At 52.1% G+C, this 11,718-nt stretch overlaps 4 protein-coding genes across 4 annotated transcripts in view, besides 17 other annotated features; all 4 read left to right on the top strand.

Moving 5' to 3' along the window:
• TraAM80_03131 (uncharacterized protein) overlaps nt 1–124 on the top strand; it is a gene marked incomplete at both ends in the record, with an annotated part of 657 nt that extends 533 nt beyond the window's left edge. The window contains one exon of the mRNA XM_029380110.1: nt 1–124. This exon is cut by the window's left edge and continues 533 nt beyond it. Coding sequence (XP_029240081.1) covers nt 1–124 — 124 coding nt within the window.
• A 29-nt stretch (nt 125–153) lies between these two features.
• On the top strand, nt 154–1,008 carry TraAM80_03130 (uncharacterized protein; the record flags this gene model as incomplete). Its single annotated transcript, XM_029380109.1, has 1 exon — nt 154–1,008. One exon carries the CDS (start codon nt 154–156, stop codon nt 1,006–1,008), a length of 855 nt encoding a protein of 284 aa, XP_029240080.1.
• Nucleotides 1,009–2,231: 1,223 nt separating this feature from the next.
• TraAM80_03129 (uncharacterized protein) lies at nt 2,232–3,629 on the top strand (the record flags this gene model as incomplete). The annotated part of the gene is made up of 1 exon (XM_029380108.1): nt 2,232–3,629. One exon carries the CDS (start codon nt 2,232–2,234, stop codon nt 3,627–3,629), a length of 1,398 nt encoding a protein of 465 aa, XP_029240079.1.
• A 926-nt stretch (nt 3,630–4,555) lies between these two features.
• Nucleotides 4,556–4,577: a microsatellite.
• A 153-nt stretch (nt 4,578–4,730) lies between these two features.
• Nucleotides 4,731–4,756: a microsatellite.
• Nucleotides 4,757–4,909: 153 nt separating this feature from the next.
• Nucleotides 4,910–4,970: a microsatellite.
• A 691-nt stretch (nt 4,971–5,661) lies between these two features.
• Nucleotides 5,662–5,717: a sequence feature (GA-rich).
• Nucleotides 5,718–6,148: 431 nt separating this feature from the next.
• Nucleotides 6,149–6,170: a microsatellite.
• A 120-nt stretch (nt 6,171–6,290) lies between these two features.
• TraAM80_03128 (putative RNA-binding protein) lies at nt 6,291–8,513 on the top strand (the record flags this gene model as incomplete). Its single annotated transcript, XM_029380107.1, has 1 exon — nt 6,291–8,513. The coding sequence occupies one exon, from the start codon at nt 6,291–6,293 to the stop codon at nt 8,511–8,513; it is 2,223 nt and encodes a 740-aa protein (XP_029240078.1).
• Nucleotides 8,514–8,753: 240 nt separating this feature from the next.
• Nucleotides 8,754–8,819: a microsatellite.
• A 72-nt stretch (nt 8,820–8,891) lies between these two features.
• Nucleotides 8,892–8,993: a sequence feature (A-rich).
• Nucleotides 8,994–9,102: 109 nt separating this feature from the next.
• Nucleotides 9,103–9,128: a microsatellite.
• A 354-nt stretch (nt 9,129–9,482) lies between these two features.
• Nucleotides 9,483–9,527: a microsatellite.
• A 242-nt stretch (nt 9,528–9,769) lies between these two features.
• Nucleotides 9,770–9,805: a sequence feature (A-rich).
• A 670-nt stretch (nt 9,806–10,475) lies between these two features.
• Nucleotides 10,476–10,499: a microsatellite.
• Nucleotides 10,497–10,546: a microsatellite.
• Nucleotides 10,547–10,582: 36 nt separating this feature from the next.
• Nucleotides 10,583–10,606: a microsatellite.
• A 75-nt stretch (nt 10,607–10,681) lies between these two features.
• Nucleotides 10,682–10,723: a sequence feature (A-rich).
• A 98-nt stretch (nt 10,724–10,821) lies between these two features.
• Nucleotides 10,822–10,855: a sequence feature (A-rich).
• A 46-nt stretch (nt 10,856–10,901) lies between these two features.
• Nucleotides 10,902–10,946: a sequence feature (A-rich).
• A 739-nt stretch (nt 10,947–11,685) lies between these two features.
• Nucleotides 11,686–11,718: a microsatellite.

Here is an 11,718-nt window from a genome sequence, read left to right as displayed (position 1 = left end):
CAGGTCGAGGAATTCCTTGCCTGGTTGCGACGGCTATGTACTACTCGCACACAGGCTCTGTTTCTGCAACGTCTTGATGATAACGTTGATTTTTATCTGCGAGCACAATACACCCGTGGCTTGATTGCACGCAAATCATTTAAAGCTGGTGATATGATTTTAACAATTCCTCTTACAGAGGCATCCACTGAAAATGTGACGAGCGCCTGGGTCCTTGTCCTCAATTCCGAGGCCCTGCAACGCCATTCGTTGGCGGCACAACGCCGCGGGGTTCCCTCCTATACTACGGTAGAATCCATTATGAGCGTACTAAAGACCTCGTTTGATCCTGAACCGCACCCGTTGTTTGTGGACCAGGTGTACTCCGCGCTCCGTCTCGCCTTCGAGAGGGCTGATGAAAAGCGCAGCCCACTCTACCCGTATCTGCGACTCCTTGCCCCATTTGATGATGAATTTATTCGTGAGATACACCGTGGTGTCTTGGATTCGCAGACGCACCTCGAGTACAGCGACCACGGTGGGCGTTTCTCGCACTGCTTGCGGCAGATTCGTCGGAAGTGGTTGGATGAGTACGAGGTGGTGCGAATGATTGAGACATCGTGCGGCTTGTTCCTTGCAACTGCATCCCCTGATAAAAAAAGGTGCTTCGAAAACCCAACAACGCCCTCGCACGAGGAGGAGGTCACACATCGACAATCGCCACCTTCCATGGAGGATTGGACGTGGGCCTGTCGTCTTGTCTTGTCACGTCAGCGCCTTCTTCCCCTACGACATAACGTGGAACCGTTTGAGCGTGTGTGTACGGAGCGCAAACGGATGCAAGCAGAGGAGGATGCATGGGCACACCTTGTCAACAACGTGCGGTGGACACTTTTGGACCGCGTCTTTGGCGTAGTGGAGCACAAACGAGCCGTGGCGAACGACTTTGATCCCCGCGCCATCGCGTCGGTGGTGCCAGTGCTGGACATGCTGCAGTATCCCCGGGTGGGATGGCCAACACTGAGGTGACTGTGGAGTTCCTTCCCGCCGCAACTGTCGAGGAGGCGGACGACAAAGAGGAGACGGCGGGGTGCGGCATAAAATGCGCAGTCGTTCGTGGTGTGGAAGATATTGAAGAGGGTGACGAACTCGCCTGCCTGTTCTCAAGGTGCTACTCTCTCTCGTACACGCTATACCGCTTTGGTTTTCTGCCGCTGAGATGTCGTGCAGACGACGCTGCGGCACTTGTGGAGGAATCACGAGGAGTGGATAATGAGCCCCTCGGCCGAGCCCCACAAATTGCTTTGCTCAAAGGCGAGCACACCGCCACGAATCAGGCAGTGAAACAAATCCACGTCACTGGCGCAATGCGCCGCATGCAAGAGTGCTGGGTTCTCAGATGCCCATCTCAATCAGTGAGGGAGTGAGAAATGAGCGGAAGAAAAGGATAGAAATACAGAAGACAAGGGAGAAGAGGAATTGCTTGAATAGCACAGCACGTTTGTCGTTTCTTTCGAGGTTTTGCCAAAGCACAGGCAAGTTGTCGCTGGAGCAGCTATCACCTTTATTCACGTGCTTCCGTTGTATGTTTCTCACTGAACGGAGAAGTCCCACTTTTTTTTTTCTTTCTTTCCGGCTTACAATGATCTTTGTCTGGTCCCCCAGGTAAGTATGTACGCGTTTTCCCTTGTGTGCCATTCGTTGTGGTTACATTTTTCTGGGTGTACGTAGTCAGAAGGAAATGCGTGTCTGTTTTTTTTTCCTTTCGTTTTTGCTTTTGGTGGCTCTTTTACGCTTTGCCACTCGGCGGCGGCGGGTGGGCCGTGTGATTGCCGCTGATGACACGACCATGTGCGTGCTGCTTGCCACGCTGAGGACTCACGTGACTTTTTAGGTTTGATGTTTTGGCTGCGGAGTGAAAGGGGCTCGCATGTTGTCTTGGCGTATTTTGTATTTTATTAGCGTTTTGTGCTTCTCTTTCCCTTGAGCTTCCCTGCCACTCCGCGTCTTCTTGCGCCGTCCCACGGAGGCTGCCACGTCTGTGACTCGATGTGTGGCTTTGGAGGCGCGACGTATGTATTTATTTTGCCTCTATTGTTTTTGCTCTGTTTTTCTCACCACAACTTCTTGGACGCCTCCTCCCCCTGTCGTTGCCTCCCCTCACGTGCAGGTTTGTTATTATCTGTCCGTGTGTGTTTGTGTGTCTTGAGTGAAGGGCGGGGTTGTTGGCGGTGCGGGGAGGCGGAAGCGGCATGCAAAAGTTTCTCTCGGACACCGTAGCCAGCGGGACTACCGGCGGGGAGTCTTCGGATCCCTCAAAGGAGACGCCTGTGGCCAAAAAATTGCAGCTGCCCACGTCCATTCGAGTATGCCCCTACTGCCGTCGCCTGGGCCCCGCGGCGCACATCATGCGCTGCGGCCAAGAAATGTTGAGCTGCCCGGAATGTGGAGCGGCGGTCGAGGCGGCAAAGCTGAACGCACATCTTGCGTACGTTTGCAGTATGCGAGACGCACCAACGCCATGTGTTGGGTGCGGGGTCGCCATCTCCCTGCTTGATATGCGAGCGCACTTGCTGGGTGTATGCCAAGGCAACCTATTCCCCTGTGCTGGCTGCAGTCAGACCTTCCTCACATCGGCGGAGTATGTGATGCACGTGTACAGCCTAGAGAGCAGCTGCCGTGTGCGCACACCGGACGACAAGGGGAAGCAGAAGCCACTTCCACGCGAAGTGACGGAACGCGCGGAGGGTAAGGCGTCTAAGAAGGACGGAGGTGTAGAGGGTGCGATACTGATGCCGCTTGGGCAGGGCAAGGCTCCTCTTGTTGTCCATCCGCCTGTGCTGCTTCGCCGTCCAGCTGCAGTGGATACCGAGCCTCTTCCCGCGGATGAGGCGGAGGAGGAGTACCAGTCAAGGCAGGTGAGACAAACGTCTGAGAAACTGAAGGGGTCGCCACGTCAGCATCTCACAAAGTTTCTGCGGCAACGAGATACCTCGCCGCCACCAACCAGAACCTTGCTGGAGGGCAGTGGGAGTGCGCCGAACGTGCACCGTGCGGCTACATCTGACAGACGGCATCACAGCTTTGCACGGGATGCCGGACCGTTGGCCTTGAAAGGAATACACGCTTCTGCCAGTGGCGGCCATTTTCATGCACGATCACGCGCTTTTTTGAAGGAGTTGCAGGGCCGATGTGAGATGGCCCAAGGGGCGAGGCAGAGATATTCTCACACTGTCCTTGCCTCTGCCCCGCGACTGGCTACAGCTGAGCTACACGCAAAACGCATGGAAAATGATCAGCAGGAGGGTGTAGCACCAAAGCTTGCGTTACATGAGATAAATTCTCTCAGAAGGAGGGATGCGCTTTTGCGCCCTTATAAAGTAGGTACTACTGTAGGGGCGCCGGCGCATCGGCCACAGAGACAGAACGCGTCGTGCCCGCCTGGCCACCGCATATCTGCAGGGCTTACGCGTGTCAAGAATGGTGTTGTTGCAGTAAGCTCTGAAGCGCGCGTTGGGGGTTGGAGAGAGTCTCTCGTTAGTCCAACGAGGCTTGGGAGTGGCGCCGTTCGAGGTGGTCAAAACAACTGTCGTCGCTGTCGGTCGATGACAGCGATGCGACGGGGCAGCGGTGAGGTCGTTTCTGGGTAGCAGCATGAGAGTGGCCTGACGGCGCCGGAGGCACAGGTGGAGCGTTACTCATAGACTGTTGGCGAGCTGAAGGTGGGTCGAGAGCGGCCTGCGGCGTTAATATGGCGAGTGCCTTAGGAGGAGGCCAAAGCCGGCGTTAGATGCCACTTCAAAGATCCACAGCCACCGGTGCAGTGACCCGACTGAAACCACCGAACACGCGTGATATAACTTGTGGCGGCACCTCTGCGCCATTGACACCCAACTTTGCCTAACACACGTGCGTGATATCCGTTTTTTTTTGTTTGTGTTTGTGTTTGTGTTCTGTGGGGTGGGGTGTTTTTGCAGTTGCTGTTGATGTTGTGGTGGCTCTCTTTTCATCCTTCACTGCGGTGTGGGGGTTGCGGACTTGTGGGGCGCTCACTTCACTTTTCTTTCGCAGACGCACACTCAACCACGCTGCTCCTGAGCGGAGGGAAAGGCGCATCCATGCGAAGAACGGCACAAGTGAGGGAAGTCGCTAGAGTCTGCGCGTGAATTACGAACACTGCCAGCAAGGAGGGGGAGCGGCATTAAGGCAACACGAGCGAGGCGGCGTAGAACGCAGTAGTCCCCTCCGTCTCCAGCGAAAAAAAGGACGAGGAAAAGGGCAGCCTCCCCTCCTACCCACAGAGAGAGAGAGAGCGGGAGATGTAAGGGAGGAGGGGGCGTGGTCGCATAGAAATAGTGTGGAACGCCAGCCTTTTCCCTTCTCCTTGCACATTTTCAATCAAATCGGGCGTGCTTTTTTTTCTGTTTGGTGTATGGAACCCGAATTATCAGTTGGCTCGCTTTGCACGACCCTCCACTGCTGCTTGTGTTTCCAGAAGCATGGAGAAAAGGAATGATCACGTCCTCATTATGCAAGTGGTACACCCCCACATGAATCTCCACCAATAGCGAGGATGAAAAAAAAAAAAAAAGAAAAAATGATAATAATTTTTTTAAAAAAAGTGTTCTACACTTTTTTTTTTGCGTTTTTAATGACTCCCTCATTTTGTTTTATGGGGGCGATTACGCGCTGCCCCGGACTCTTCATGCAAGCCGCCGCGCATGTCGTACCCGGCGTTGAGTGGTCGCTAATGTATGTGTGCGTGTGTGTGTGTGTGATGAGTACACCCACGCAGGCTGGGGGCGAGCATGCGAGCGGGCACTAGCCGTCAGAATCGTGAAGAGGGGATAGAGTCTTGGCGGGTGGAGCTTGCGCGAGAACAAATAGCAAGCAGTGTGTTGAGATATATGAATAAGCTATTAGTGCAGGAAGAAGATAGGGAGAGAGAGGGATGTAGAAACACACACACAGGGAGAGCGAGAATAGACAGAAGGAATGTTTTTGGATAGGTGCCCCTTGACCCGTGCCATATGTTTGGTGAAATTATGTGTAAATACATACATCTGGGCTAGTGATGCGGGTAAACTACAACACCCTTGCAGTAATCATACGCAGTTAAGGGATAGACCCACCATTGTGTACGTATACACATACATATATTCATGCATTGGACTGTGAAGGGTTCCTTTTTTTTTCTTCTCTTAGGGTTTTTTTTCGTTTGTGCCTAACGCCTACGTATGTGCTGCCTTTCTGTTTTTTTTTTTTTTCTCTTACTCCCTCGGCGTGCGGTGGGCGTGTCTTGTTTTGTTGCAGTTTCCCCACCACTGTGTGTCTTGTGCGTGCTGGCCTCACCGTTGTGACGTGCGGAGGCGGGTTTGTATGAACTGCCTGCGCGGATCCCGCCTCTCTTTACGCGTACGCACACAAACGCCTACGCTTCCATGCGGCCCTGCAACGCTGCGGGGATTTCCCCAACGCACGTAACGCCTCAGGAGCGGAGAGAGGCACCGAAATGTTGCGGTACGAGAGGAGGCGAAAGGGGAAAACCAGAGAAGAGAAGGAACCCGTCACCAAAGTAGTTTTACGCATTTCGCCTTAGGGAAGCAGTGTCATTGTGACTGCGCTAGGGCGGCGTCACACCACATTCCTTTTGTCTTCTGCTTTCTCCCTCTTGTTGCACCGCCTTTTCCTTTTCCTCCTATACTGCCTTTCCTTCTCTTCTTCTCCTTTTCTCTCTCTTGTGGGCGCCAGGCCACAGGCTCAGCGTTCCGGAAGCAACGAAGTCAGAAGAAACAAAGGCATAAACAAACAACAATATATCACACTCCAAAAATATACACAAATACTAAAGAAAGGAAAAAAAAACTGAGAAAAAAGTAAAATAAAGCACACATCTCAGAAAGGAGGATATAAAAAAAGCAAACAAAAATAGACGCTGTAGAAGCAGGCGGGGCCGGAGAGTGAAGCGAAGGAGGCAAACTAAAAGAAGCGAGGGAGTAGCACTCCGCAGTGGAGGCTAACACGCACAAGGAAAGAGAAGGGCACGACGTTTGTCACGGACACAAAAGAAAAAAAAGGCGGGGGAAGGGAACCGAGAGGGGAGGTTGGTGCCGTTTCGGTGCGATTGGCTGCGTGGTGAAGAGAGGCGTGTGAGGCAACAGGGATCTGCCACACACACACACACACACGCAGGGAACCAACAACCAACAGGTGAATTTCACGGCGACGAGGTACGACGAGGCCTCAGGAGGGCAACAACGGAAGGGGGAAAAAGAAATTGACCAAAACAGTAGCAAAAAGATCCGTTTCCAATGGGGCGAAGGCCAAGGCAGGCGGTTCATACGATGGAGAAAAACTTTGCCGCAGCGCCGAGTAAACAGACGCCCTTGGGCGAGAACAGTGGGGTGCCATTGCCCTTCAGTGTGACGAAGGACATTGAGGCGGCGGCGGCGGCGGCGGCGGCACGGTACCCCTTCACGTACCACGGGCCGAACACCAGTGAAAATCCAGTGCAACGTCTACACCGGGAGTTTAAGTTGCTTTCGAAGGAGGAGCGGCAGCGGCTTGTGGAGGAGGAGGCTGCAGACACAGACCTCCTCGCCCGCACCGTGCATCTGCGTTTCCTCCCGACTGGCATGCTGCAGGGCGATTTGGCCGCGCTCTGCGCGGAGTGTGGGGAGTATCTGCGGGTGCGCATTTGTGGAAACTCCACCAACGCACAGAATTGGATATACGGCTTTGTTGAGTTTGCCGACCGTCGCGGCGCGGAAAAGATGCTGCAACGCAGCGGCATGGAGCTTCCAAATGGTCCAGGAAAACCACCACTACGGCTGAAGTGTAACGCCGCTAAACAAGCGATTGTGGACCGCGTCTTTCATGACGCCAACCCACCGACAAAGGCGGCATGTATATTTGGCTCCGGAAACTTTGCCTTCCGCACCTTGAAGGAGGCGGTCGATAGCTACTACAACCTCAAGCGGAAGGAGGGGGGAATGATGGTCACGCAAGCAAATCTACAGAATTCCTCGCAAAGCAGCCATACAAACAACACGAACACTAGTCTTAACACTGAGATGAGCACTGCCAACGGCACCTGGCATTCGCCGGCACCGCGGCACTACGCAAAACCACAAGAGAGCCCGGCCTCCTCGCTGTATCACCCTACACAGACGGGGTACCATTCCCACTCCGTTTCGAACTCCGATGAAGAGTCTGCTGGCATCACACCACTTTTACGTGTCTCCGCCACAAATGGAAACAACATGATTGCGGGTGATAGCGTCCTCACCCCGCCACTCTGCACGCAGCCTATTCCATCGATTTCGATCGCCAAACACATGGGCGCCTGCAGCAATTACGATGGCCGCAGCGACGGCGCCACGTCACACGAAGAGAAGACAACGTCACCGTTTGTTTCTCAGTTCACAGTAACTTTGCCTGGGTTTCAAACGCCATTTTCTTCACTACCACCTCCTCAGGACTTGAAGGTGGAGCGTGGGGAGGCGTTGGTGCGGGTTGCTATGCACAGCGCTCGAGTTTTTGCCGCTACGGGGGAGCAATTCTACGACGCAGTGGGTGCACTTCGGGCTCTGCTCAACGTCTTGGACGGTCACAGTTGCCACACACGCTGGCAAATAAATTCAAAGGGGGCCTCACACACATTGGAGGAACAAGGAGTGGGGGAAGGCGAGGGAGAGGAGGTGACCGCACAACGCGTAATGCAGCTGCGTCTCCTTGCACACCTCCTCCTTTCTCTTCTTTTTTTCCAAAAAGGCAACATTGAAGAGTCGCTGTCCTCAATCCACAACCTCGTTTTCTGCTGCAACTCCGTGCCCGTGAAGCAGCTTGGACAAACATTTCCTTTAACGGCTTCCGTGGTTTCTGCTTCGCCAGCTACATCGCACGTCGACTGTGAACCTGCAGTGATGGAAGCCAAAGCAGATGATGTAAAGGAGGATGTACCACCAATTGGGTTTGACGGGTTCAACGTTGAGGAGATGTCCTGCACATTTAATCCGATCTCTCAAGCCTTTGATTTTTTTGGTCACATTGATGTTGGCGGTGGGGAGGAGCAGGAATCCACCGCTTTGGATGCCCTCATGGGCGTGCTGCGATTGGATGAATGTGAGGCTCCGTTAGAGATGCCACAGGCGCCACATGAGCAGAACGACGAGCGTGATGCACACCTTCAATCCTACGTGCTGAACGTCCTTCTCACCATTGGCCTCTCCATGGAGGTGGCGCACCCGGTGGTGACGCGATGTGTGTACGCCCTTGCCGCGAATCGTTCAAAGGAGGTGTTTGGGGCCACCCTGCCCGCGTTGGAGATGACGCTGCTTGAAGGCGGCATACATCGTCTTCGACCCGTTCTTTTCCCGCAGGTGGAGGACCACAACTTTGTGAAGTTCTTCCTACAATCGTTTGACACTTGCGAGGGGACGCCGGACGTGGGGCTCTGGTCCACACTTCCACCAACTCACATGGTGCGGTGCTTCCCGCTGCCCAGAGACGACGCATCATGGCGCGTCGTGTAGCCGTCTGTGCACTGAAGAGCTGGAGAGGTTGTACGAGGCATATAGAATTGAAATCACCGTCAAGAAGGGCAGCAAACACAACACTGCAAACTACTACGAGTGTACGGGCCGTTGCATGACAGCGAGTTGAGGTGTACTTCTTCACACCTCAGCCATTCCATCCCTTTTTTTTTTTGTGTGTGGATGGGTGTCTCGTCTCCGATGTATGCACAGCTATGTATGCAGGTACAGCTCTATGCGTATATATATATACGTATATGTGTATATATATGTATATGGTATATATATATATATATATATATATATCTTTATGTGAATCATCTGCAAGCTTTTTCTTATTCTTCAGTTGGTTGTGTCTCATGTGGTATTTCAGTCGAGTGTATTGTGGTTTGTAGTTCTTTGTTTGTTTGTTTTTTTCTTTTAGTATCATTCTTGATTTGATTTGCTGGCCCATTTGTTTTTTCCCTCTTTTTTTTTTTGGTATTTTCATGTGTGTGATATTTCCCTTCTTCTTTTGATGCATTTTATTCACATTTCGAATAGTACTTTATCAGTTTACATGCGTTTTGTTTTTGTTTTTGTACGACAAATATATATATATATATATATATATATTGTTAGTTTTGATATCTGGTCGGCGGTTTTTGGTGGTGTGGTGAGCGTCACCGGAGTTGTTGTGCTCACCACCTCTCCGCACGAGATGCAGACGTCAGCAAAGGTAAAGTAAATACCAAACGCGAGGGAGAAGCGAATAGGGAGTGAGGGACTGAGGGAGGGGGTGAGGGGGTGGGGGAAGTGATGCTTGCATGCACACACACACGTACCTTCTATTACTATTGTATATACATACATATACACATATATGAAGTGAAGGAGATGTAGGCATAGAGTTAGGATAGGAGCAAACCTTTTCCTTTTTTCCTTTTTTTTTGTTTCTTGCACGATAACAATGGTTATATGCACAGGGCCTGTGGTTGTGGTTCGGGGGATGTGTGTGTGGGTGGGGGGTGAGTGCTACGATAGGAGAAATACTTTTCCTCTTGTGGTGGGTGATGGTTCTTTGTAATATTTGGGTTGTCTACACGTGCGCCGCGTTTCGTGGCTGCATGTTGGCGGGGAAAACGGGTGCGCGTGTGAGTATACCGGGGTGGGGCTAGCAGGAGACGCTAGGGAAAAGGGAATAGCGCGCCGGGTTGAGGTTCGGGAAGAACAACGGTGGGACGAAGTAGCAGAGGAGGGAAGCCTTTTTTCCCCCATTTTTCTTTTTAGTTTTGTTTTAATTTTATAGTTTTGCGGGGGGCGTGGCGGAAGGTGATGGGGACGCATCACTCCCCTCTTTTTCGTTCTCTCTGCGTGTGTTGTTGGGGGTGGCTGTGACGGACGCTTAGAGGCGTATGGGTGTGAAACACAACGGGTTGATTTGAATGTCACTGGGCATAAAACAATTAGGAGGAAGAGCGGAGGAGGAGGCGTCCAGATGGCAGGCGTGGCAGATTTATTTTCTCCCCCCTCAACCACCCAACGTGTTATTCACATGAAACTTTAAAATAAATAAATTTAAAAACAAAAAGAATATGCATGGGATAATATGGAGAGTGCAGTGCGGAGGCGGTGGTGTGGTGTGGTGGTGCGGGATGAGGGGCGATGCTCACTGGAGCTCATGGGTGCGTGATGGGGAGGGCGTGTGCGTGCGTGGATCTTGGGCAACGATGTCAGTCATTGCCCTTCTGTGTGTCTTCGGCAATGCCTCTCTGTGAGACGCCGTGTAGGTGGGCTGGGGGAGAAGGGGAGAACGCGTGTTGGTGAGACACCCCACTCACGCAACGTGGGCAGGAGATAATAAAAAAAGCCAAATGGGGGAGGAGGGAAGAGGAACGCCGGGTTGCTTGGAAATAAAAACACACACTAAAAAAGAAGGGAAATACGGAAAATAAAATAACAACGGAGGTAATGCGCATAGCTTATATATATATATATATATATGTAGGGAGTGAGGGAGAGAAGTAGGAATGTGTGCAGGAGTAGGAGGAGGAAATATATGCATACTCACATGTATGCGTTTCTAGTGCTTTTTTTGTTTTGTTTTTTTGTTTGCCTCACTGCGTCCACGGCAAACCCGTCGTGACTGGCAGTGAAGTGTCGATAGAAGTTGCTGCATGGGTGTGATATGTTTGCTTTTGTTGTTTTTGTTATTTTCTTTCTTTTTTTTTCCCTTATTATCTCACTCTCGTTTGGATGTATGCGTCTTCTTTTGTATGTTGAGTGCAAAGAAGCCCTTTCCCTCTCTCTCTCTCCGTCGTCGTCGTCGTTCTTTTTTTTTTGTTGTTGTTGTTTTTATTTTTGACTGATGGATGCTGGAGGAGGTGTACAACTCATATTTTATTTTACTGCTTGTTTTTTTTTTTGCCTTTTTTTTTTGCGCTTTGTTTGTTTTGGCCTCGCAGCACACACGCACGCTGGAGGATGCCCACGGAGGTTCCGCACCATGCCCCGTTTTTTTTTTTAAGGGGTTTGCATTTTTTGTTTTGTATCCGGCGTTCTGCGTTTGCGTGTATGTTGTGCGGCTGGGAGGGTGGGCGAATGCCTGTTGCTCGCGGCTCTCTTTTCTTTTTTATATGTCCGTGTGGGTCTCTCTCTCTGTGTGTTGTCGTCACCGCCGTTTTTGTTTGTTTGTTCTGGCTGCGATGCTTCACATGTGCCTGTCAGCCACTTCCTACGGCAGTGGCGGGAGGCGGGCCGCGCGGCTCCTGCGTGCGCCCCCGCAACTCCTCACGGCAGTGGGCGGGTGGGAGGAGTAAAACGAGGGAGATGAGAGACGGACGCAGCAGCAGAGGGGAGAAGTGCCATGATGCAACGGCAACGCCGCAGGGGGCTGCCGGGGAGGAGGGGAGGGGAAGATGGGGGGTGATGATTGAGGAGAGAGTCCAGTGCGGGGCTGCAGAGCGTTGAAGGACTTACGTGGGGCCATTGGTGTCTTGCCCGCCTTCCTGGCGGAGCTCATGGTGCTGGAGGGCTACCTCCCTGCTATCTGCACCAGTCGTGTGCCGTTGCCGCACAGGCGGGCTCGTGGCACATTTGTATTATACATGCGCATCCACCTGCCTGTGTCAGCAGATATGCCGCTACACGCCCACACACGCTCTCTTTTTCTCTTTCTCTCTCGCACACAGACATATATATATATATATATATATATATATATATA

The sequence above is a fragment of the Trypanosoma rangeli genome (assembly GCF_003719475.1).
Source record: "Trypanosoma rangeli strain AM80 chromosome Unknown Tra_15.4_contig_00078, whole genome shotgun sequence".
Classification (NCBI taxonomy): Eukaryota; Euglenozoa; class Kinetoplastea; order Trypanosomatida; family Trypanosomatidae; genus Trypanosoma; species Trypanosoma rangeli.
Note: the sequence above shows the minus strand (reverse complement) of the source record. Positions and strands in the feature narration are given on the sequence as shown.